The sequence below is a fragment of the Schistocerca gregaria genome, chromosome 3 (genome assembly GCF_023897955.1).
Source record: "Schistocerca gregaria isolate iqSchGreg1 chromosome 3, iqSchGreg1.2, whole genome shotgun sequence".
Lineage (NCBI taxonomy): Eukaryota > Metazoa > Arthropoda > Insecta > Orthoptera > Acrididae > Schistocerca > Schistocerca gregaria.
In genome coordinates, this window is record NC_064922.1 from 523,194,952 (window position 1) to 523,221,678 (window position 26,727).

The 26,727-nt window shown below is 43.4% G+C and overlaps 1 protein-coding gene across 1 annotated transcript; it reads left to right on the plus strand.

Annotated features, from left to right (window-relative positions):
• Positions 1-21,958: 21,958 nt before the first annotated feature.
• Positions 21,959-23,233, plus strand: LOC126356363 (cuticle protein 38). The gene is made up of 2 exons (XM_050007350.1): positions 21,959-22,031; positions 22,642-23,233. Exons 1-2 carry the CDS (start codon positions 22,020-22,022, stop codon positions 23,173-23,175), a joined length of 546 nt encoding a protein of 181 aa, XP_049863307.1. The 5' UTR covers positions 21,959-22,019; the 3' UTR covers positions 23,176-23,233.
• The last annotated feature ends 3,494 nt before the right edge of the window (positions 23,234-26,727 follow it).

The following is a 26,727-nucleotide window of genomic DNA, read 5'->3' on the forward strand; positions in this document are numbered from 1 at the left end:
GCGCAGCAATCGCCGACATAGTGTAGCTGAGTGGGAATAAGGGGAATCAGCCCGCATTCGCCGAGGCACATGGAAAACCGCCTAAAAACCATCCACAGACTGGCCGGCTCACCAGAACTTGACACAAGTCAGCCGGGCGCTCCTTCCCACTCCGGAAAGCCGTCCGTTAGATCGCACGGCTAGCCGGGCGGGTTATCAAAACACAACTAAAACCATTACTTACATTTTTTTCATAGCAGCCTGCATCGGCCTAAAATAAGATAAATTTCTAAGTGGCTCATTCAAGGCAACTCACACGGTATCGCATAACTGCTTCGCTCACAGAGCTGAACTTTACATTATGAACGTGACAAAATGGTATGAATTACTGGTAGTTTCCAATGAAGGCTGCGGAAATTTGATCACTGTTACCATATCACTACGGTGTTGCAATTATTAATACCTGAAGAATTACAAGAATAAAGTGCAAATCACCGTCGCTTTGTGTCTTCATGAACCAACTCACTACTAAGATACGAGTAATTGGAAAGACAGGGTGCACTCAATGACCGCTAGAATGCACCTATGGTCAATATCCACGGAGAAATAAAGCCAGCCTATCGATGGAGACGGCCCATCGATAGCAATTTCCGTAATACATTTGATACGTTATTTCATTAGTGAAAACTTCTCATTCTTTCTTCTGCCTAAGAATGCTTCTGAGAAAGTCTCATTTTAACTGTAACAAGGATGAAATCAACGTATTTTTCCCCACAGAGAAGTAACACAAGAGAATTGAAACGGTATTATGTTATGAAAGGAAAAGCTAAGTCTAAGAGATGTGCACTGACTGTTATGGCATTTTCAAGAAGCTTGCTCTTCTGAAACTTGCACTGTTCTACAATGTCGATAACTTCATAAGAGAGGTTAGTCGAGATTCTGAACACGCGGCAATGAAATTTTTGTATGACACTTCTGCTGACATTAAACGTGCAAACACGTCCAGTTTATGTTTCACATAGTGATGCTTCCAGCGTGAACAGAGAGCAACTGGCATCTTGTTCCAGGTGGATTTTGACAAGATATTCATATCATTCCCGCAGGGGCATTCTGAGACTGAGAGCTGACCTTGCGCAAACAGCAGCGGCACAGCTCAGACTGGCACTAGGTCACTCTCCAACTGGTTTCGACAACAGCTCGTTATAGATGTCACGTGACGCCTTTACGATAGCTAATGCTGCTCACTGACATTTTTAAATTACTGGTAACAAAAAGCTCTGGCACATATTGCGAAACCGAAACGCTTACGTTTTTCTTCGATTCATTTGTTGGGACTAGTACACAAACAATGCCTAAAGACAGTTTCAAACAAATTAAATAATCCCGTAAATAAAATAAACACATAAAGACTGAAATGAACGAGTGCTACACGGAATAGGCAAGACATACGAAGTCTAAGGAGAAGTCTCACCCGGAAAGAGAGGTACATTGGTGTGAAAATATATGGCAGTAGAGGGACAGTAAAAATGAGATAAATTGCTGAAGAAATCACATTGTTCTTGTAATCTTTGGTCAGAAGACTAGTTTGATACAGCTCTCCATGCTACTCTATCCTGTGCAAGCCTCATCATCTCAGAATAACAAGTACTATCTACATCCTTTCGAACCTGCTTACTGTCTTCATCTTTTGGTGTTCATCTACAATTTTTATCCCCCACGCTTCACTGAAATACTAAACTGGTGATCCCGTGATGTTCCAGAACGCATAGTATCAACGAAGCTCTTCTTTGTGTCAAGTTGTGGCATAAATTTCAGTTTTCCCCAGTTCGACTCAGTAACTCCGCATTTTTTATTCAGTCTACCCACCTACGAATCAGCATTCTTATACAGAACTAAATTCCAAATATTTCTATTCTCCTTTCATCTGAACTGTTTACTGTAGACGTTTCACTTCCGTACACGTCTGCACTCTATACAAATACTTGTAGAAAATACTTCCTAAAATTTAAATTGTATTATTGTTTACAAATCTCTCTTTTTTCTGAAATGTCTTTGCTATTGTTGCCAGTCTGAATTTCCCATCCTCTCCACTTTAGCCGTTATCAGTTATTTTTCTGTTGAAAAGCAAAACTCATCTTCTACTTTTAGTATCTCATTTCCTAGTCTAATTCTCTCACCGTCTCCTGATTTTAATTCAGTTATATTCCATCGCCTATGTTTTCCTTTTACTGATGTTCATCTTGTACCATTTCAAGGCACTATCCACTCCGTCCAGTTACTCTACCAAGTCTTTTGCTCTATCTCTCAGAATCACGATGTCTGCAACAAACCTCAAAGTTTTTATTTCTTCTTCCTGAACTCTAATTCCTTTTCCAAACTTGTCCGTGGTTTCTATCACAGCCTACTATACGTATATATTGAATAATATTCATGTACATAACAAACCTGTCTCACTCCCTTCTCAAGTGGTGCTTGCCTTTGATGTCCTTCGACTTTTATAACTGAGGTCTGGCTTTTGTAAGAGTTGTAAATAATCTATCGCTCACTGTATTTTATCCCTGTTATCTTACAAAATGTGTAGTCCAGTCAACCTTATGAGAAGCTTTTATTTAACCTACAAACGCTATAAATGTAGGTTTGCCTTTGTTAAGTCTCACTTTTAGTATAAGTCTTATGGTTAGTACTGCCTCGAGCGCACCTACATTTCTCCGGCTTCCAAACTGATCTTCTGTAAATAATTCGTCTCAGTACTTTGTAATTATGAGTTATCACGCTAATGGTTCGATGGTATTTACATCTTAGGCACCTTTCTTGTTTGGAATCGGAATTATTACATGTTTCCTGGAGTCTCAGGTATTTGGCCTGTTTCATATATCTTACAAACCACGTGAATTGATTGCTCTCCCAAGGATCTCAGTGATTCTGAAGGACTGTAGTCTACTCCAGGCGCCGAGTTTCCACACAGGTCTTTCAGTGCTCTGGCCAATTTTTCGCGCAGGATCATTTCTCCCTACTTCCTATTCTCCTTCCACTATACCGTCCTCAACTTTGTTTCTCTAGAATAGATCGTCTATAAATCCCTTCACTATTTCAGCTTCCGCTTCTTTACTTTATTACTGGTTTGCCATATGAGCTCTTAATATTCATACAGCTGATTATCTTTTTCTCCGAAGGTCCCTCATTTTTATTATAGCCAGCATCTATCTTTCCTCTAGTTATGCATACTTCTGCAGACTAGTATTTGTGCTCTAGCCATTTCTCCTTAACCATTTTGTACTTTATGTCGGTCTTTGTTTTAGATGACTGTCAATATGACCATACTTTGACTAAAATAAGTCATTTTGCATCTTCTCGGTGGTCTACCCTCTTTTTTCTCGTGAATACAAAATGTAAAATGCACTTAATAAGAAAAAAGAGCTCAAAAGGTGTCGAGGAAGTTGTGTACAATCATGTCATCTATAGGACAGACTACACTGCATGAAAAAAGTGAAGCTGCCAGAAAGGTAAGAGGGAACAAAATAAAATCTCACAGCTTGAGAGGATATTTGATACTATGTAGGGGATGGCAAAATAGAGTCACAATTACAAAGGACTTGGTAGTGTAAGCCCACTGATGGGGATAACCCTGCACTCGCTTCGGCCTGGATGCATGCATTGATTTGGTTGGAAAGAGCGTACTAAAGCTGCTGATTCCTTTCCTAAAGCAGGACGGCCCATAACTGCGTAACTGGTCTTCAGTATATTTAATTCTGGCACTGGGACGGAGATAACATCCGAGCTGGCAGGCCCTACACGTATTCTATCGGGGAAAATGTGGGTATCTCTCTGGCCACGTGAGTTCTTCAGAATCATGCAGACAGTTCATGGAAGCACGTGCCATATGTGAATAAGCATTGTCCTGCTGAAAAATCGCTGCACGATACTGTCGCGTGGGAGGTGACACATGAGGGTGCAAGATGTCTGCGATGTGCCTCTGAACAGAATGCGACCTCACTCGTCAGAAGTCCATGCTTCCCGGTCACGGCACCATTCCAAAAGCAGTCGTTTCTGCAATTTTGTCATATGATGACATGGTTGGAGACCGTGAGCGTTATTTGAAGACAAATGGCTCTGAGCACTATGGCACTTTACTTCTGAGGTCATCAGTCCCCTTGCACTTAGAACTACGTAAACCTAACTAATCTAAGTACATCACACACATCCATGCCCGAGGCAGGATTCGAACCTGCGACCGTAGCGGTCGCGCGGTTCCAGACTGTAGCGCCTAGAATCGCTGGGCCACTCCGGCCGGCGAAAACAAATGTTGATGGTGTTGAGACAGCAACCAGCCACAGATTTACTTTCAGTTCCTTTATTCGAAGAGTATCGTTACTGGTTTCGAATCGTTATGATTCATCTTCAGACGGTTTTCATGCTTTCATTACAAATGTTTTTTTTACAGATTAACTGCCGTGCAATGTCGGTTTGAAGTGCTTGTTTTCATTACATTCGTACAACAGATGTGAATACATTCCCACTGCATTCTTATCGTTGCACATGTAAATTTTTCTCGCGGAACACTTCATATTTGTCACAGAAAAGATTTCTAGCATACACCACATGTTTTGATACAATACAAAGTACTTACAAACATATGAGTGACAAAGATGCAGTCGTTTCTGTTTTGTCAAAGTCCGCCTATGCATGGGACAGAAAAACCATAGTCGGACTGCAGCTAGTCCCCGACCAGCGGTGTGGGACGGTGCAGAACGTTACAGGAGTCCATTACTTGTTTTCAGATGGCAGGCGAAATGTGAGAAAATTGCGATATGCTTGGTGCACACTCCGTCGATCCTTCTTTGTAGTAGTCAGATGTGTACGAGCTGAATATTGACGATGAGTATGCCTGCCCTCACGTACTCCTGCAGTACAACGTCGGATCACTGTGGCACCCGAATGTCCCATAAATCTGAATAAAAGGGACACCCACAATGAGGTCCATTTAGAACTCTGTCAGGTGCTGATTGCACTGTTTCACACGAATTCGTGGAATCTCTGTCTATTTCACTGTGTTAAATGACTGAGGCTGTTCACGTCCACACTGGACTCGCATTCGGGAGGACGACGGTTCAATCCCGTCTCCGGTCATCCTGATTTAGGTTTTCCGTGATTTCCCTAAATCGCTTCAGGCGAAAGCCGGAATGGTTCCTCTGAAAGGGCACGGCCGATTTCCTTCCCCATCCTTCCCTCACCCGAGCTTGCGCTCCGTCTCTAATGACCTCGTTTTCGACGGGACGTTAAACACTTATCTCCTCCTCCTCCTCCTGCTGTTCACGTTCGTTATATACCATACCAGGCCTGTTAACAACACTGCACAAACGACACTCTGGTGACCATTCTCCCGGTCACATCTAATTACAACTGGAGTCATTTACACATACGCTGATGGTGTGTTGTGTACGAAGTTACAGTGACTTCCGACCATGTCTTATGGATGCTTTGCCTTTTTTGTCAGGCAGCGTAGTTGCCAGCAATGCCCAGTTTCGCCTTGAAGACAGAAATAGCATATCGTGAAGTAGCCTCCACGACACAACTTTCAGGACTGATCCCTATCCTTGAACGCCTATATATATACAAGGTGTTACAAAAAGGTACTGCTAAACTTTCAGGAAACATTCCACACACATAAATAAAGAAAAGATGTTATGTGGACATGTGTCCGGAAACGCTTAATTACCATGTTAGAGCTCATTTTAGTTTCGTCAGTATGTACTGTACTTCCACGATTCACCGCCATGATTTCATACGGGATACTCTACCTGTGCTGCTAGAACATGTACCTTTACACTTACGACACAACATGTGATTCATGCACGATGGAGCTCCTGCACAGTTCAGTCGAAGTGTTCGTACGCTTCTCAACGACAGATGGATTGGTAGAGGCGGACCAATTCCATGACCTCCACGCTCTCCTGACCTCAACCCTGTTGACTTTCATTTATGGGGGCATTTGAAAGCTCTTGTCTACGCAACCCCGGTACGAAATGTAGAGACTCTTCGTGCTCGTATTGTGGAGGGCTCTAATACAAAACGCCATTCTCCAGGGCTGCATCAGCACATCAGGGATTCCATGCGACGGAGGGTGGATGCATGTATCATCGCTAACGTAGGACATTTTGAACATTTCCTGTAACAAAGTGTTTGACGTCACGCTGGTACGTTCTGTTGCTGTGTGTTTCCATTCCATGATTATTGTGATTTGAAGAGAAGTAATAAAATTAGCTCTAACATGGAAAGTAAGCGTCTCCGGACACATTTGTAACACCCTCTATATATAACACCTGCTATGTTAAAGAAGTCTAGCATTTTTTTGCAGAACGATCTCATTTAAAGGCACAAATTACAAAATGTAAACTACTCTCTGAATTTCTTACAATGGCTGTTTCACGCTGGAACAATTCTTTCGTGCTTATTGCAGTTAATAACACACTCAGAAGTTCATTACTGCTGTTATTAGCAATTTATACGGCAAATACTGCAAATAATTGTAGACCATAAATCTTTTAAAGTGCTGTCGTTAGAAGACTAGCCGTATTTCCACATAAATACTAAAAGTCTCAGCATGAAAAATGACAGCTACTCAAAGGCGTGCATCGTCAATAAACAGGAGCACGCACTAGTCAATAGCTGTTTCGTCTACGGTGCCACGATATTCCTGACATGAGACACGTGCTTGTGCTTTGACACGATCGAACACTCGTGATTCTTGGCGGCTAGTAACACTACAGCGTAGGGAATGCTCGTGAACTCTACGCCTCAAAATAACACTAACACATCAAGCATTTTCTCACGAAGCAAGCAATATTCGAGTTGAACAATATCCAACTAAAAATTCGTGCTTTGAGGCTTTAAAATACACCCAGTAGGTATGATGGTCTGGTTACTACGAAACTATCGAAGTCTAAATATAATGTTATTTAATCTTGGTGCTACGTATCATTATTATACAGCGCATCACTATTTTTATGGTTCAAATGGCTCTGATCACTATGGGACTCAACTGCTGTGGTCATTAGTCCCCTAGAACTTAGAACTATTTAAACCTAACTAACCTAAGGACATCACACACATCCATGCCCGAGGCAGGATTCGAACCTGCGACCGTAGCAGTCACACGGTTCCGGACTGCGCGCCTAGAACCGCGAGACCACCGCGGCCGGCTATTTTTATGGTTTTACCATTGCCAAAAGAAAGTCGTTTACGATAGGTTATGCACAATGTGACAATTATTGAACTATATGAAAAAAACTTAAATAAGTTACCAACTATGGCGTTCACACACTTTATCCAACATGTAAACGTCACTACAGATATTAGGATTTATGTTACGACATGTTCTGCCATCATTGGCAAAGTTTTGCATGGCCCGCTGAAGGGACGGTAGGAGACGAGGTACTGGCAGAAGTAAAGCTGTGAGGACGGGGCGTAAGTCGTGCTTGGGTAGCTCAATTGGTAGATCACTTGCCCGCGAGAGGCAAAGATCCCGAGTTCGAGTCTCGGTCCGGCACACAGTTTTAATCTGCCAGGAAATTTCATATCAGCGCACACTCCGCTGCACAGTGAAAATCTCATTCTGTAACCGGGGCTTGTTCGTCCGAAACAGGTGAGTGGTGCAGCGAGAGAACCACACTTCCAGAATTGTACACATCTTGCTTCACTAAACATAATTAAATGAATAACGGCTTTCACAGTAGAATACATCGAGCGTGTATACACCCATTATGCTGAATTGTACACATGCTGTCAGGTCTGAAACTGTTATTGACGAGAAGTGAAACTCGCCTATGATCCCTGTCAGTTAGGATCTTTTAACGACCACTGTTCGTACGGCGTGTTCCATGGCTGTGACTGATACACCATTCCTTCCACACCCGTTAGTCAGTTCGTGCCTGTACACTAACAAATCTGTAAAGTTCATTCTCGTTGAGACGACGGGCCATCCGAACACGTCTCTAACATGTCGACCCATTTAATATCTCACAAGCGACTCGTTCTTATACAGCCTTTCACTGCCATGAATTAAGTCAGCCGTGGAGGGTCACATGATTACCTGATACTATTTGTCAACAATATACAGTGACTACCGTGCACTTTCAAGGGGGTACTAAACTTTTTTTCGGTGTGCTTATAAACAGCACACTCACCGATAACGCTTCTATAGTCGAATATTTCGTAAATTAGGTCAGTTCAAAGGTTAAAAAGAGGTTTTACTAGTGCAAGGAACACAAAACCTGCACTACTTTCACAGTCTTCCAAATCCCAGGTCGTATTTAGGTATGGTGAACACGAGGATGGCGTACAATTCTGACTGTCTGCTTGTAGGTGTGAATCGCTGGGGGGGGGGGGGGTTATGGTGTAAATCGTGGTGCATGTTCTGTGAAACTTTAGCAGCTGTAATCGAGCTAGAATGGTTCCATTCAAACAGAACATTAGTGATGAGCTCATCAAAGACGTGATGCAGATACTGTTCTCGTTGTGGACTGCATCTTTCCGGGGGATAATAAATCAGCTCATACGGCAGTAATTGTTCCAAGATTGCTTGGTCGCATTTGAACTTTATGTCGACGAGGTTGGTTCTGGAAAAAAATCAAGGGCCTGTTTCCCAAGTAACGCGGTTTCTTTGTGAAAAATGTAACAAAATCCTTCATGATTGATGTAGGGTATCCCACCTCCTACGATCAAAAATATAGCATAGTGAAGGTTGTTATTTTTGTGGTCTTCATGATTTCACGGGATAGTTGACAAGTTCTTATAAATGAATCTTGTCCAACACGATGCGCCCCATCCTTAAACTCTACTGTGCGGATGACTCTTCGTCGAGCACCTTACCTATTCAAATCGCTAAGCAGGTCAAAGCTTCCACTCAGTCCCTTGCTAACCAGTCTGGTGTGGCAATTGATGATAGCAAAACGAAAACCGAAGCTTTACATTTCACGTTCAAAAAATCGTTTACACAGGAGAATCATACAACATGCCATCATTTGGCTTTCGACAGACTACGGTATGGACGATAAGTATACCTGGCGTGAAGAAATAACTGCAAGATTTAAAAACAAATAAATCAGCAGGTACGGATGGAATCCCAATTCGGTTTTACAATGAGTACTCTGCGGCATTGGTCCCTTGCCTAGCTTGCATTTACTGTGAATCTCTCGCTCGGCACAAAGTCCCGAGCGACTGGAAAAAAGCGCAGGTGACTCCAGTATATAAGAAGGGTAGAAGAACGGACATGCAAACTTACAGACCAATAGCCTTAACTGCGTTTTGCCGCAATGTCTTTGAACATATTCTCAGTTTGAATATAATAAACTTTCTTGAGACTGAGAAGCTTACGTCCACGAGTCAACAGGTTCCTAGAAAGCGTCGTTCGTGCGAAAATCAGCTTTCCCTTTTCTCACGTGATATACTGTGAACTATGAATGAAGGGGACCAGGTAGATTCCATATTTCCATATTTCTGGAAAGCATTTGAGACGGTGCCCCATTGCAGGCTGTTAACGAAAGTACGAGCATATAGAATAAGTTCCCAAATATGTGAGTGGCTTGAAGACTTCTTAAGTAATATTACACAGTATGCTATCCTCGACGGCGAATGTTCATCAGAGACAAGGGTATCGTCAGGAGTGCCCCAGAGAAGTGTGATGGGATTGCTGTACTTGTCTATATACATAAATGATTTTATGGCAGGGTTGGCACAAATTTGCGGCTGTTGCTCATGATGCTGCAGTGTACGGGAGGGTGGTGATGTTGAGTGACTTTAGGAAGATACAAGACGACCTAGATAAAATTTCTAGTTGCCTTGATGAATGGCAGCAATCTCTAAATGCAGAAAAACTTAAGTTAATGCAGATGAGTGGGAAGAATAAACCTGTAATGTTCGGTTATAGTATCACTAATGTCCAGCTTGACACAGTGAAGTCGTTTAAGTATCGAGGTTTAACGTTCCAAAGCGATATGAAATGGAATAAGAATGTGAGAACTGTGGTACGGAAGGCGAATGATTGACTTCGATTTACTGGGAGAATTTCGGGAAAGAGTGACCGCATATGGGACGCTGGTGCGACCTATTCTTGAGTACTGCTCGAGTGTTTGGGATCCGTAAGAGGTGGGACTGAAGAAAGACATTGATGCAGTTCAGAGGCTAACTGCCAGATTTGTTACCAGAAGTTTCGAACAACAGGTAAGTATTACAGAGATGCTTCGGGGACCAAAACGGAATCCTTGGAAGGAAGGCGACGTTCTTTTCTAGAAACGCTATTGAGAAAATTTAGACAATCGGCAATTCAATTTGACTCCGGAACGATTCTAGCCAGCAACACACATAGTACGTAAAGACCACAAAGATAAGATTCGAAAAATTAGGGTTCATACGGAGGCACATTAGACAGTCGTTTTTCCCTCGCTCTGTTTTTCCGGGTGGAACGGGAAATGTAATAATTAATATTGGTGCAGGATACCCTCCGCCACACACCATACGGTGGCTTGTTGAATGTCCATGTAGATGTACATGTATATTCTCTTCAGTTTATGTATAAGGCAAAATTGCGTGTTATGGTACCCATCTTTGGCAGAAACGTCTGCCATCTCTTCTTTCGTGGAATTAATAAATTCTAGCCATTAGGGGAGGCTCTCATTCTCCATCATTTCTAGGTGTTCGTTCCATTTGTTCTATAATCTAGAATTTTATCTAATATTGCAGGCTTGCGTTGCTAAGAAGAAAGAAGCAATGTTATTTCGTACATGCATCGCATCGTTCTTCTTAACAACACAGGCATTGCAATTTATCTGCCGATACTTGGCAGCGACTTTCAATTAAAATGTGCCCCCCCCCCCTCCACCACTGTACAAGAACTAAATAATGTGTGTACGAGTACAGGATGTTAATTAGGGACGACGACATACGGAAGTTTTGATCTGGCCGTGAGTTCTGCACGGATAACCAATGCTGTTAGGCGACCGCTCGCGTAGAGCGGGAAATCCAGGTTCGATTCCGGTCCGACACAAGTTTTCTTAATCTTCATTCCATTATGTAGCTGATGGTTGATCCTATTTGCAATTGCGAATTCATTGCATGTAAAATTTTATCATTTAGACTAAGATTATTTAGTTATTCTCTAATTTCGTGATTTCATAGTCTGTTTTTTATCGTGAAACGTTGTGCTCTTCTCAGGAATCTCTTTTCTTGTGCCCGAATACGAATATGGCTTTAAAATCCAGTTGCTCGTATGTTTCTGTCCTGGTGATTAATGTCATCAGAGTAGGATGATGTCAGATGTGAAATATTTACTTGCTTATTCTATAGGCTCCCGCTCACTGCATCATGTTGCACGGTACATTAGATACCTCTCTCTAATTTGGAACGAGTACTGGCCCGTGTTCGACAATCAGTCATGGACTATATAGACAGCGGTAAACATCACCTTGGACACATCAGATACCACTGTGTGTCATTTCTCAAAATAATGCTACATACTTCGATGCAGCCAATATACTCGTATTATTACTGTGTGCTTTTTATGTCCACTCAGATTACTGATTTCGTCCCTTGTGAAAGTTCAAGTTTGGATCCAAATATAATTATTACGAGTTACAATTCGACGGCGGGATCTTTTAAACTGCAGAAGTTGTCAAAATTCACACAAACTTTGTAGTTTTAACGGAAAACTGCGTTGCTGATGAATTGCGATATGCGGCAATTAGGTGTGGATCGAAAGTGGACTCTTAAGAAGGGCGAGAAGCAGTAATCTTCATAAACCAAAAAGGTGACCAAGACAGAGTCTTTCTTCGATATACTAAAAGTGGTCACGATACGTTCAGATGAAGCTAATATTCTATACAAACTCGAATTTCTCTGAATTTCTATCCATGGTGAGAAGATGTAATTTGTTGCCCGACTACTCTTATTATAGATACACAGTTGGAATTCAAATTGTAGATATCTCTGTGACACACAAAGTCTCTCCTGTAGCTTCTACCACTGCAATTTGTTAAATGTCTTCCCAAAATCTTCACGCTTGCTAAGCGGCACATTGAAAAACGTCCCGCTCTTCGTTGGATCTCGTCTACCTCTTCTAATGTTGCATCGTAGTAAATGTCCTCAACTGATGATCAGCTGTCAGAAATCTGTATTACATGTATTACATGTTTTTCGTAATTGACTAATATTTATCTAGTTTCTTAGTTTTGTGTTTCACGACATCGTGAATCACATAATCAAACTAAACACATTCTACTGTAAATCTACATATTTATAACATTAATTTTATGTATGTTAGAGAGAGGATCAGTTATTAAGGTCCAATCTGTCGCAAAATGGAAACCACAGTGACAGTCCGATAAAGATTTGCACAGATGTGTTGGGCAGTGTCTCTACTACACCTGTCGATCGCGTCACGTCGTTTTCTTAAGTTCTGAGCGCACGGTGAGCATGTAACGGTTCCTAGAAAACATTGTCTCCCGCCAAGCAAGAGTGCCTGCTGAGAGATTCCGCCTGGTTACATGCAACCCACATAACGTAACTGTCAGGCATTTCCATCAACATGGCAGTTTTCGACCACACGCTACAGGAGTAATGAAGACGCTTCTGCAGAGGTTTCGAAGAGAAGTGTTTGAGAACCCACAACACAGTCCGGACTTAACTCCCTCTGAATTTCATCTGTCTTCACATGGACCATTTGGCTACGCAGACAATATCTTCTCACAGACGACGAGCTGCAGACCAGCTTAGGGAATTGGCGGAAATCACAGTCGACTGCCTTTTATGACAAGGATTTTGGGAAGTTGGTACAACATAACGACAAATGTCTAAGTCGGAGGGGCGACTTTGTAGAGAAGTAGCGGGAAGGTGTAATTAACTGTTGCAATTAAAATATTTTTCAATTTTTGCTCTGATTTCCGTTTCACGACCGATAGGATCTTAATAAACGAATAGCCCTCGTATGTATGTATGTACGTTCCACATTTCCTCGTAAATCACTAGTCCGAATTCAACAAAACTTGGTGCACGTATCATTTGCTATCGGGAAAGAAGTACTGTAGGGGTAAGAAACACCTGCTCCCATAAGCGTGGGAAATGAAAAGGGGGTGACATTGATGCATAATTCAGGAGCATCTGTATCAGTTTCAAACAAGTTTTGTACATAAATGACTCATTATTTGTATTATTTCTGTAACTATTTGCGTAAAAATTGCACGTGATAATGTATCCCTAACACCCCAAGTGCTGGGGGATGGGTTATAAACCGTGACGTGTAAAAATATTCGATAACCACATTAATATCGGATACATGGCTTTCTGGATCACTTGGCTTATTGGTGGCAGTCCCAATGACGTTTCACGTCTAGTAGCAGGTGGGCCAAAGGGTGCAAAATAACTGATATGTCTCTGAAACGCCTGAAGCAATTTCTACCAAACTTGGCTCATGTATCACTGGTCATCGAGAAAAAGTTAGAGTGACAGTCAACACCCCCAGCACCACATGGATGAGGGTAGGTTGAAAACGGATGGCATAAAAGCTTAACTCAGGAATGCCTGGAATAATAGCCAAATTTATTATACACATGACGCATTGTTTACGAAGTCTGTTCGAAAAATTTCGGAACATTGTTCACAAAATTTTTCTACACTTAACTTTTACTTATCGTACATGGTCTCCTTCGAAACAATCTCCTCCACAATTGATAAACTGCTTCGAATGCCGTTTCCACTTCCGGAAGCTGTCTTGGCGCGCCTCTTGCTCCATCGCGCGAAGAGCCGTCAGTGAATTTCCTTTTATCTCATGTACCGTCGCAAATCTTTGTCCTTTCAACGGGGTTTTCAACTTTGTAAATAGAAAAACTCTGCAGGTGCCAGATCTGGAGAGTACAGAAGATGAGGCAGCACAATGATTTCGTTTTTTGTGCAATAGTCACACAGTAACAGGGACGAATGTGCGCTTGCGTTCTCGTGGTGCAAGAGCCATGGATTGTCCCACTACATCTCAAGCCGTTTCCTTCTCACATTTTCTCTCAGTCGTCGCAACACGCCCCTTTACTGCTATCGATTAACAGTTTGTCCCTGTGGCACGAATTCATGATGAACCAATACTTCAAAGTCAAAGTAAACGATCAGCATGGCTTCGATATTTGACCCGACGTGACAAGCTTTTTTGACCTTGGAGAATCTTTCCAGACCCATTGTGAAGACTGAACCTTGGCCTTAACATCATAACCGTAGACCCATGTCTCATCATCACCAGTTATGATTCTCTTAAGAAACATCTCGTTTTCAGTTGCGCGCTCCAAAAGCTCTTCACAGATTGCAAGGCGAAGGTCTTCCTGGTGTCGACTCAAGAGCCGTGGGATGAACTTGGCGGCAACATAACGCATTCCAAGATGCTGTGCCAGGATTTCATGGCATGACCAAACAGCAGTGTTACATTCTTCTTCAATCTCTCGGACAGTCAGTCTTCGATTGGCACGCACAATTTCGTTGACGTTTCTGACAAGAGCGTCGTCGGCAGACGTCGAAGAACTCCCCAACGAGGATCATCTTTAACTTTCGTTAGGCCATTTTTTGACTGTGCGATCCATTCGTAATCCGAGTACGGCTTAAGCACTCATCATCGTAGGCTTCATTTGGCATCACTTGGCGTGTCTCTGTAAAGGTTGTCTTGAGTTTCACGCAAACTTTAATGCAGACGCGTTGCTCCTCTAACTCTCTAGTCTAGAAATTCGCAAACTGTTGGACACAAGGTTCTACTCACTACAGCATTGAGCATTATCTAACACACATACAGCATTCCAACATTCCAACAGTTACACATTAAACACAGACGAGTGCAGGTATGCCAACCGCATTTCGCTCCAACACACTACTGGCGCAAAATTACTAATGTTCCAGAATTTTTTGAACAGACCTTGTATATAAAAATATTCTCTGAGTAAGATATCCCTATTGCACGTATGGGGAGGGGAGGGGAAGGGAGGTGTCAATAGAGATGTAATATATTTTCAGATGTGTGTGAATCATGCTAATTATATGTGAAATATACAGGGTGTTCTACAGTTCCAATAAGAGCTTCTAGATGTTGTAGAGATGACTTAGTAGATGAAGTATTGATATGGAACCCCATGTACAAACAGGTTCCGCTTAGATATAAAATAAGTTTGAAGTTGGATCACTTTAAAATCACCAAATTCATGGTACGCACAAAAACTGAGAAGAGGACGCTGTCTTAAGTCCCTGCTGTAACTACATCACATACCATTTTCGTCCGACTACAGCGAATGCTGCAAGAAACTGGTACTTTCGCAACTAGATAGCTTGACTGTGGTGCTCGACAGGCGCTACACTCTCGACTTCGAAGAGGGCGTCCTTCGACACGTAAAGGAGACCTCGACGACGAGTACTCGAATTGCCATGGGCTATCGTAGAGCACACGGTTCAGGGCTCATTGTCTCCGCTGTGTGCGCACCGCATATTAGGAGATTTGAAAGTGATCCCATCTTCAAACTTATTTACATCCAAACGGTACATTTACGAACATGGGCACCTAGTCGTTTAAAAATCCTCGAAGTGGCAGAGGTGGCGCTCACACAAGGTAAGTAATTTAATATAAGACACATGGGGCTGCAAACGGTGGGAAATACTCCAAAACTGAGCAACAGATGTTGAACATGGACGTCACCAGATCATGTACCTCGCCAAACGAAAAGCAGTAGGGTTTGCAATGATACACTCGCTAGTAGGGGTCACTGCTACAAGTCGCTCGGTTAGGCTTCTCTGTTTTCGAACACCTTTTGTAAACGTGATCTGGTGTACACGTACAAGTTACAGAATTATTGTCCTCGCTATAACCAAGCAAAATCCGTTCTTATTTTGCCTCTTATTGCTTGTTTAAAGACTTTATTTAGTAAAGAAGACGAAAGTCATTCACTGGTGGCAATGCAATCCGAAAACTTATTTACTAGTGGTGCCATATGGTAAATTTCTGTCGTACTGAACTTTGCAATTAACCGGAGGAGACCATGAGACCGTTCAATAAAATAATGAATATTACCTCCGTGTAAAGACATAATTGTCTAAGAAAATACAAGAATACACTGCCGGCGAGACGCAAGACTCGAATTCTGTGCCTGTAGCGCTAAAGTTGCGCATGTAGGCCCTGAGCCACATCTAATACTTGACGTCGGTTGGGATAATCAGGTGCGGCAGACTGAAAGGCTCCACTGCCGCATTTGCAGCGAGGTATTCATCTGGTGACGTCACATGATCAACATTTGTCATCCATTTTCGAAGTATTTCTCGACATTTGCAACCCCATGCGTCTTATATTAAATTACTTATCTCTGCGTCATCGAAGTCACTTTGGGGTTGTTTAAACGTTAATACGAACCATCCGAATGAAGAGGTACGAAAAGCTGAAATCTGCCTAGTCCTCTTCGGTATAACGTAGTTACACGTGCAGGTTGCTGTTGTGTGGTCTTCAGTCCTGAGACTGGTTTGATGCAGCTCTCCATGCTACTCTATCCTGTGCAAGCTTCTGCATCTCCCAGTACCTACTGAAACCTACATCCTTCTGAATCTGCTTGGTGTATTCATCTATTTGTCTCCCTCTACAGCCGGCCGGTGTGGCCGAGCGGTTCTAGGCGCTTCAGTCTGGAACCACGCGACCGCTACGGTAGCAGGTTCCAATTCTGCCTCGGGCATGGATGTGTTTGTTGTCTTTAGGTTTGTTAGGTTTAAGTAGTTCTAAGTTCTAGGGGCCTGATGACCTCAGACGTTAAGACTCATAGTGCTCAGAGCCATTTTTTTCTCCCTCTATGATTTTATCCTCCACGCTGCCTTCCATTACTAAAGTGATGATCCCTTGATGCCTCAGAACATGTCCTACCAACCGATCCCTTCTTCTAGTCAAGTTATGCCACAAACTTCTCTTCTCCTCAATCCAATTCAATACCTCCTAAATAGTTATGTGATTTACCCATCTAATCTTCAGCATTCTTCTGTAGCACCACATTTCAAAAGCTTCTATTCTCATCTTGTCGGAACTATTTATCGTCCATGTTTCACTTCCATACATGGCTACAGTCCTTACAAATACTTTGAGAAACGATTTGCTGACACTTAAATCTATACTTGATGGTAACAAATTTCTCTTCGTTAGAAACGCTTTCCTTGCCATTGCCAGTCTACATTTTATATCCTCTTTACTTCGACCGTCATCAGTTATTTTGCTCCCCAAATAGGAAAACTCCTTTACTACTTTAAGGGTCTCATTTCCTAGTCTAATTCCCTCAGCATCACCTGACTTAATTCGACTACATTCCATTATCCTCGTTTTGCTTTTGTTGATGTTCATCTTATATGCTCCTTTCAAGACACTGTCCATTCCGTCCAACTGGTCAAGTCCTTTGCTGTCTCTGACAGATTTACAATGTCATCAGCGAACCTCAAAGTTTTTATTTCTTCTCCATGGATTGTAATACCTACTCCGAATTTTTCTTTTGTTTCCTTTACTGCTTGCTCAATAAACAGAATGCATAACGTAGGAAACCTAAGAAATCCAAAACTGTGCCCTCAGAAGACAATGTGATGTTCACTGTGTTTCTCGACACCAGAGGTCCGATACTCATCGAATTCCTCGGTGACGGACAAAGCACTAACAGCGACGTGTGCTGTGAGACACTCTGTAGCCTACAGAAGTCCATGAAGAGCAAACGGCCTGGGCTGTTCACGGAGCAAGTGATTCTATTCCACGACGGCGCGCATCCAATTGTCGCCAAAGGTCATAAAAAGTGCAGAGCCATGTTGAAGTGGGAGCAACGTGAGATCCATCCTACAGCCCGGACTTGTCACCTTGCAGCTTCCACGTGCGTCGTCTGCTAAAGAAAAACGTCTCAGAGGGAAGTGCTTCACCTCTGACGACGAACTACTGAAGGAGACAGTGGTGGACTGGCTCCTGTCACATGCACAGGAATTCTGACAACAAGAAATGCTTCGGCTGGTGAAACAGTGGGACAGTTGTGCTGATGCTTTTGGTGATTATCTTTGATTAATGACTTTTGAACACAGCTCGTGTGTTTGTGTGTGTGTGTGTGTGTGTGTGTGTGAAGTATACACTGAGGTGACAAAAGTCATGGGATAGCGACACACACAGACATAGAGACGGCGGTAGTACCACATAAACAAGATATAAAATGGCAGTGCGTGGGCAGAGCTATCATTTGTTGTCAGATGACTTATGTAAAAAGATTTCCAACATGATTATGGCTGCATGACGGGAACTCACAGACTCTGAATGCGGAGTGGCAGTTGGATCTAGGTGCAGGGGACGTTTCATTTTGGATATCGTTTGGAAATTAAACATTCCGAGCTCGGCCGTGTGGAGAGTGTGCCGAGAATACCAAATTTCAGGCGTTGCCTCTCACTACGGACAACACAGCGGCCGACCGTCTTTACTTAATGACTGAGAACAGCTGAGTTTGCACACAGTTGTCAATGCTAATAGACAAGCAACACTACTTGAAATAGCCGCAGAAATCAATGTGGGAAGTACGACGAACGTAACCGTTAGGACAGAGCGTTGCAATTTGTCGTTAATGGGCTATAGCAGCAGACGACCGACGCGAGTGCCTTCGCTAACACCACGATGTCGCCTGCAGCATATCCCCTGGGCTCGTGAACATATCGGTTGGAAACCTAGACGACTGGGAAACCGGTGCCTGGTAAGATGAGTCCCGATTTCAGTTGTTAAGAGCTGATGGTAGCGTTCGAGTGTAGCGTAGAGCCCGCGAAGCAATGGACCCCACCTGTCAAAAAGGCACTGTGCAACCTGGTGGTGGCTCCATAATGGTGTGGGCTGAGTTTACATAGAAAGGACTGGTCGTCTGGTCCGAGTGAACCGATCATTGACTGTACCTGGTTACGTTTGTAGCCACGCATGGGCTTCATGTACCCAAACAACGATGGGATTATTATGGATGATAATGTGCCGTGTATAGTGTTACAACGATGAAAAATAATATTTTCATGATATAAAGAAGAATTGACGATATTAAAAATGTAATTATTATTTTATTATTTTAGTTTTTGTGCTCAGTGACTCAGAGACTTTTCAGTGCACGGAATAAACTAGCATTGTTTGTACTACGAAACTATATATGATTGTTAAGTGAGAAACGATTCTATGTAAGACATTTTGTCTGGGCGGATTTTGTTCTCGTACTGGTCGGTAGAGAAAGAAAAGTTTCTTAATCGATTTATGTAATGTGAATGTATAAAGGCTATAAAAAGGAGAGAGAGAGATAATCCTTACGGACAATCGCCATATTGTATAAGAAAAGGTAAATACAAGTTATTCAAAACAGATATCTCTAAAGTGTATCGTCTTGTGATTTCTAAAGATTGAAAATTGCGGTGTTTAATCTAAACCTGTCCTGAATAACAGCGGAGAACATTTATGTCATCATATATTTTCTTGTGATTCGCATGTTACTTTTTGTTACGCTACGTGTTAGGGATATTTTCATTATACGCGCAAAAGTGCACACAGCTTTAATCGAACCTGCATCTTTCGGAAACGATAACTCTTAATCAGTACAATTACGCGAATACCGTCTAAATCGCAACCGTGATCACAAAATTGTTTCCTGGACCTGATTTTTATAAATGTGTAGACTTGAAAGCGAACAGCATTGCATCATCGCTGGCTCGCAACAATTGAATGAAAAACAAAACAAGGACAGAACAACTTTAAATTTTAATGGCGTCACTGTTACGAAATCTGAACGACGTAAGATAATTAATTAAATATTAACAGGAAGAGAATTATTAAATTTTAAAGATTAAATCATAGTAAGAATTTAAAGCATTTCAGCATCATTACGTTTCTTTGCATTAGTACTTGAGTATCAAATACCATCATATCTATTTAAAAGACAGCGCGTAAATGGAATTGCCACCTTCTATAATTATTATTACAGCAATTCACGTGTCACCTGGACACAATCGTTCGTGACTGGTTTGAAGAACATTCTGGACAACTCGAGCGGATTATTTTGGAACACGTATTATGTTCGAGTATAATGTCTTTTCTGGAGACTAGAAATCTACTCTGTAGGAATCAGCATGGGTTTCGAAAAAGACGGTCGTGTGAAACCCAGCTCGCGCTATTCGTTTACGAGACTCAGAGGGCCGTAGACACGGGTTCCCAGGTAGATGCCGTGTTTCTTGACTTCCGCTAGGCGTTCGATACAGTTCCCCACAGTCGTTTAATGAACAAAGTAAGAGCATATGGACTATCAGACCAATTGTGTGATTGGATTGAAGAGTTCCTATATAACAGAACGCAGCATGTCATTCTCAATGGAGAGAAGTCTTCCGAAGTAAGAGTGATTTGAGGTGTGCCGCAAGGGAGTGTCGTAGGACCGTTGCTATTCACAATATACATAAATGACCTTGTGGATGACATCGGGAGTTCACTGAGGCTTTTTCCGGATGATGCTGTGGTATATCGAGAGGTTGTAACGATGGAAAATTGTATTGAAATGCAGGAGGATCTGCAGCGAATTGACGTATGGTGCAGGGAATGACAATTGAATCTCGATGTAGACAAGTGTAATGTGCTGCGAATACATAGAAAGAAAGATTCCTTATCATTTAGCTACAATATAGCAGGTCAGCAAATGGAAGCAGTTAATTCCATAAATTATCTGGGAGTGCGCATTAGGAGTGATTTAAAATGGAATGATGAAATAAAGTTGGTCGTCGGTAAAGCAGATGCCAGACTGAGATTCATTGGAAGAATCCTAAGGAAATGCAATCTGAAAACAAAGGAAGTAGGTTACAGTACGCTTGTTCGCCCACTGCTTGAATACTGCTCACCGGTGTGGGATCCGCACCAGATAGGGTTGAAGAAGAGACAGAGAAGATCCAACGGAGAGCAGCGCGCTTCGTTACAGGATCATTTAGTAATCGCGAAAGCGTTACGGTGATGATAGATAAATTCCAGTGGAAGACTGCAGGAGAGACGCTCAGTAGCTCGGTACGGGCTTTTGTTGAAGTTTGGAGAACATACCTTCACCGAGGAGTCAAGCAGTATATTGCTCCCTCCTACGTATATCTCGAGAAGAGATCATGAGGATAAAATCAGAGAGATTAGAGCTCACACAGAGGCATACCGACAATCCTTCTTTCCACGAACAATACGGGACTGGAATAGAAGGGAGAACCCATAGAGGTACTCAAGGTACCCTCCGCCACACACCGTCAGGTGGCTTGCGGAGTATGGATGTAGATGTAGAGTAGATCCATGGAACATTTAAGGGTTTTAATCGACAGGTCAGTTCGTGCACAGAATCCTGTACCGCCATCTTTCGCAGTTATTATGGACGGTTACACAGGGAGTATGGCTCAGTATTTCTGCAGAGGACTTCCAACGACTTGTTGAGTCCATGCCACGTCGAGTTGCTGCACTACGCCGGGCTAAAGGAAGTCCGACATTCTATTAGGAGGTATCGCAAGATTTTTTTCACCTCAGTGTATGTGACACGTATGTAAGGGGAGAAGCCGTAGGCGAGAAGCTAATAAGACATATATTGACAACTGCCGCTGAGACTACAGTTTCCGGTTTCGTTTCCCGTGCTGCCAAAATCTTTTCCCATAGTTAATTTCGCATACTGCAATCAGTATCAGTATTTGATACTTATAGGAGCATGCGACGGGTCCTGTATTACGAAGACTTACAGAAACACTTCGCGGCGCGAGTGGGTGAGGTGAGCACAATGTTCTGACCGGCCCGGTGTCTCGGCGTGTGGCGGCCCGGCTGGCACCAGGTGGCCGCTGGCCGTTGCCCGGCGCCCCGCCTCCTATTTTGCGGTTGCCAAATCGGTGCGGGGGGCCTATTGGAGCAGGTGTGGCCGCCCTTGGCCGCCATTCGACCCTATAAAACGCCGCCTCGTCTCGTCAACGGCACATTCGATCACCACAGCAGACCGAACGCAACCACCCAACCAACCAACATGTACAAGCTGGTGAGTACGGAACATCTTTGCCGGTCTCTAAGGATTAAATAACTCTACTTCTTTTTCACCAATCTCTTAATACTATATCGTTAATAGTGCAGCGCAGTATCGAGCGCTTAGTAGTTGGAATCGTGACTTGCTCCCGTATGACATGAAGGCTGTGGGTTACGATTATGTAGGCTGTAGTTACTGTGACGCCGCCCATACTAGCTTCAGTTACCTCAGTTTACTTACTTGAGACAGAGTATGGACCACGATAACGTCAACCTGTCCGATGTACCTCTCAAAATATGAATTGCCGTATTTTCGTATTTTGGTTTCTCGGGGGAACTGAGAATAAATCAAATATTTCTTCACCTATCACTTGGTTTTTGAATTTTGGAACTTACATTTTCCACTTGAGAGTAGGTCAGAAAAAAATATGGTTCCTAATCGGCATTACTTTTTTTCGCACGTGTAAACGTGACAACGTTCAGACTAAAGAAAATCTTGATACACAAATGTGGCTTTAGGCTTCATATGCTTTGTGAAACGCAAGAGTTCTTTCCACTTCCACGGTAAGTAAACAGTGCGTCGTCATTTGCAATTTGATTAACCGCGATGTCTTTCGTTCCCACAGGTCGTCCTGTCCGCTCTGATCGCCGCCGCCTCGGCCGGCTACCTGGGAGGCTACGCCGCCCCTGCCGTCGGCTACGCCGCCCCCGCCGTGGGCTACGCCGCCCCCGCCATTGCGGCCGCCCCCGTGGCTGTGGCGCACGCCGTGGCCCCCGCCGCCTCCTCCGTGGCTAACACCTACAGGATCTCCCAGACGGCCCGCGTCCTGGCCGCTCCCGCTGCCTACGCCGCTCCCGCCGCCTACGCCGCCCCTGCCGTAGGTTACGCCGCCCCCGCCATCGCCGCCGCCCCCGCCCTGGGCTACGCCCGCTACGCCGCCGCCGCCCCTGTGGCTGTGGCCCACGCCGCCGTGCCCGCCGCCGCCTCCGTGGCTAACACCTACAGGATCTCCCAGACGGCCCGCGTTCTCGCCGCCCCCGCTATCGCCCACGCCCCTGTCGCGTACGCCGCCCCCGCCGCCTACGCCGCCCCCGCTATCGGCTACGGCTACGGTGGTCTGGCCTACGGAGCTGCCCCCGTTGCCAAGGTCTACGGTTAAGTCAACTATTTATTTATTAGTCTGATGACGCCAATAAATATTTAATTAAAATCGCAAACATTTGTTTTCTTATTTTTCGTGAAACATTCCTTTTCAGTATATTAATGAGCAATTCATCACGTGACTACCATACACAAGTGGAATTCAATAAGTAATGCAACATATTTCTTTTCTGAAAGCAGATTGGTTTTATTTAGGATTCCAATCCAATATATTACACCCAATTCTTTTTGTTACAAAACCTTATTTTTCAATATAATCTTCGTTCTGTGCGACGGTCTTACGCCACCTTGCTGAGAAGACCTCGCATGTTGGGAAGGTATCACTCAACTGGTCGACGTTCGAGCCAGCATCTTGCTGCATCAATAACCTCTTCTTCATATACGCATTGGTTCCAGACTGGAGGAAACAACTGGGCTGTAGGGTGGATGAGGAGAAGCAGTCAAGTGAAGTTTTGTGATCTCCTCTCGGGTGCACAGGTTTGAGAGAGGCCTTGCGTTGTCATGAGAAACGATATGTTCACACTTTCACACTTACAACAGTGTCGGCATGTTCCAATATTTCGGGAGTCACAGTTGTGTATGGCCGGCCGGCACGCTGGAGATCGGACACGTTCGTGCGATCTTGCTATGACAATGACAGACAACTCGCCCAACGGCTCAAGGTGCTTGTATTGACTGACATTCTGTAAATGCCTATGAATATCTGTGATACTCTGGTTTTCCGCCCAAAGGAACTCAATGACACATCTCTGCCTGGAACGCACCTCTGTCACAGACGCCATCTTCAAGGCTACGTATAGCGCCAGCACCTATCGGAAATTCAAGAAACTATTCGGACTGAAGCGGTAATATTCCACGTTGTTCCGCAAAACATTCCATATTTTTTTCAACCGAAATTGTAAGTTGAAAAAATGAGTTGCGTTACTTATCGAACGCCACTCCTACTATTATTCCGATTGCTGTCTTAAACAGATGTGGACAAGAGAAGCAGACAAAGAGGATAGGGAATAAGGAATCTACTGTCATTATCGAACAGAAAATATTTCCTCCTGAACTGTACCACTACAGATGAATTAATATTATTGCAATCTTTCGTTGTGACCTTAGTCCCACTAACGAAAATCAACTCGTCTGCAACGGAATATTACAGAAATTGTTGTACTGTTCGCAAGACCTTTTCTTTTGGGACTGATACAAATACAATCGTTGATGAAATCAGTAAAACGCCTCTTCATTCTATCATTCTTTTCAGGTGATACTCCATTGCAATTAACAGCGATGAATGTTCTATCTTTGTTTTGCCTTAGTAATTTAATAACTTTCTTAAATTTCTGAGCTAGGTATCACCAAATTTTTATTTCGGAACAGCAATGTTTCATATTAATTTCCATGTTGTGAGTCACGAAGCATATATTTTATTGAAAAAGTTATTAATTAAATACTATTCGTGAAAATGGCGTCAGCATTTATTTCTTAATTACGCACAAAGTCCGGAAGGTATAAGTACTTACAACACTTTGTGTCATTCTAACATCCACATACACAGTGAAGAAAAAGACATACAGTGAGTCAAAACGGATAATGACCTTTTATTACGAAGAAAAACAGGGTGCCACGACCTGCTCGTCAAGAATGCACGGTGAGCGAGACCTTAACGGGGTCCACACTAGAGATCCTACTATAGCAGATATCCTCGTCCTGGTTTTGAGGTAGTTTGTACACTGCTCTAATTAAACGCCCTGGTGTTTCTCCAGAGTTGACACAAAATGTACTACACTATACTGAACAGATATGAGCTCTAGGTTAAAGAGTCCCTAGACTCGATACCTCCTCATGAATTTGGATAGGTAGGCGAAGATCAAACTCCAGAATATCATAACCTGTCCATAGAGCAATTCAAACGGAAAACGTCTGTCAGAAAGCGGAGATAGACGTGCGTGGTAAAGAAGATGGCATGTCGTGTGACTACCCGTCGAGTAGACCGTTCGCCGTGTGGAAGTCTTTCGATCTGACGCCAATTCGGCGACTTGCGCCTCGATGGGGTTGAAATGATGATGATTAGAACAACACAACACCCAGTCCCTGAGCCGAGAAAATCTCCAACTTAGCCGAGAATCGAACCCGGGCCCTTAGGATTGACATTCTGTCGGGTGACCACTCAGCTACTGGGGGACGGACGGTAAAAAGGATGACGAGGCGAAGTTAAAAAGTGAACACAGGACATTCGTAGCTGTTTTATGTATGTGGTATTTCAAAGGGTTTACGACGAACGTCTGTGGTTTATAAATCACGTAATGGGTAACAACGTTTGTTAGAGACAAAATGTTTGATTAAACATTAGGCATCGTTTAAGACTGGTTAGACCCTTGAGATGTGGCAGGGCATAGGTACTCCGCAGAGTTTATGTGCTACGTGTGTTGCCTATCATCCAGTCATGTGCTCCTCGTGTTAGGCGGTAGGCTGGGTAAAATTAAACTTCTTTATTCGCTTCTAAAACATCATCCTCTCTTACAATGATTTGCGCCTGGTGGCCAAAAGTGTATTATTATTTTTTACTTTTTTTCAGCGTAAATCGGTCCCAGATTAACGCATTGGCATATCTACTATGTTTAGCTACCATACGATAACTACAGGCCACACTCGACCATAAGTGGCTGCACTTCAGTTATAATCACCTTGTATGACACAAGCTTTAAGAAGTTGTATGTTTCAGGAGAACACAACTTTCTTCCCCTAGGTGACGAAATTCCCAACAAATTTCAGATAAGCAATTACTTATAGTTAGCAGACCCTGCTATAAGTAGATATACTACGAAGAAGAAGAAGAAACAGAAAATAAAAATGTAATCAACAGTTCATGAAAACACATTTCAATGGTCCAATTTATTTTTCACGGTGCAGCTCAGCAATGTGAAAGATAACCTCTTGACTACTGGCTGGTACTTGATAGAAAGATTCAGTGAGACTTGTGTTTGATGGCGGGCATAGCAATTTATTTAATACGGCGGCCTGCCACTGCTACCGGTTGCGGAACTGACCTGACAAGCGGCAGCACGTTATCCAGAAAAGCGTATCGCGTCGCGAGCTGTCGCAACGCGCGGACTCCTCTCACCTGGACGCTTATGGCCTCGCGAAAGCTGCGGCCGTGTCGCAACCAGGCGCGGTGTGGCGTGGCGTGGCGCGCAGCGTATCTACCAGTCCGGCCCACGCTGGGCGCCGCCCCGCGCGACTGCGCATGCGTGGATCCGACCGCCCAGCCACCGCCCTCTCAAAGCCATACTGACCGCTGCGCCGTCCTCCAGACGCCGCGGCAGGGGTCACTACTTGGTGGTGAGGATATGCCCTGCCTGGCACGACACCGTTTGTCTACGAGAGCACCCTCCCCTCCCTCAACATGACTTACGTTTGTTTCGGTTCTTGGAAAAATCTTCAGCAATAATACACACTACTAGCCATTAAAATTGCTACACCAAGAAGAAATGCAGATGATAAAGGAGTATTCAATCGACAAACATATTATACTAGAAATGACTTGTGATTACATTTTCGC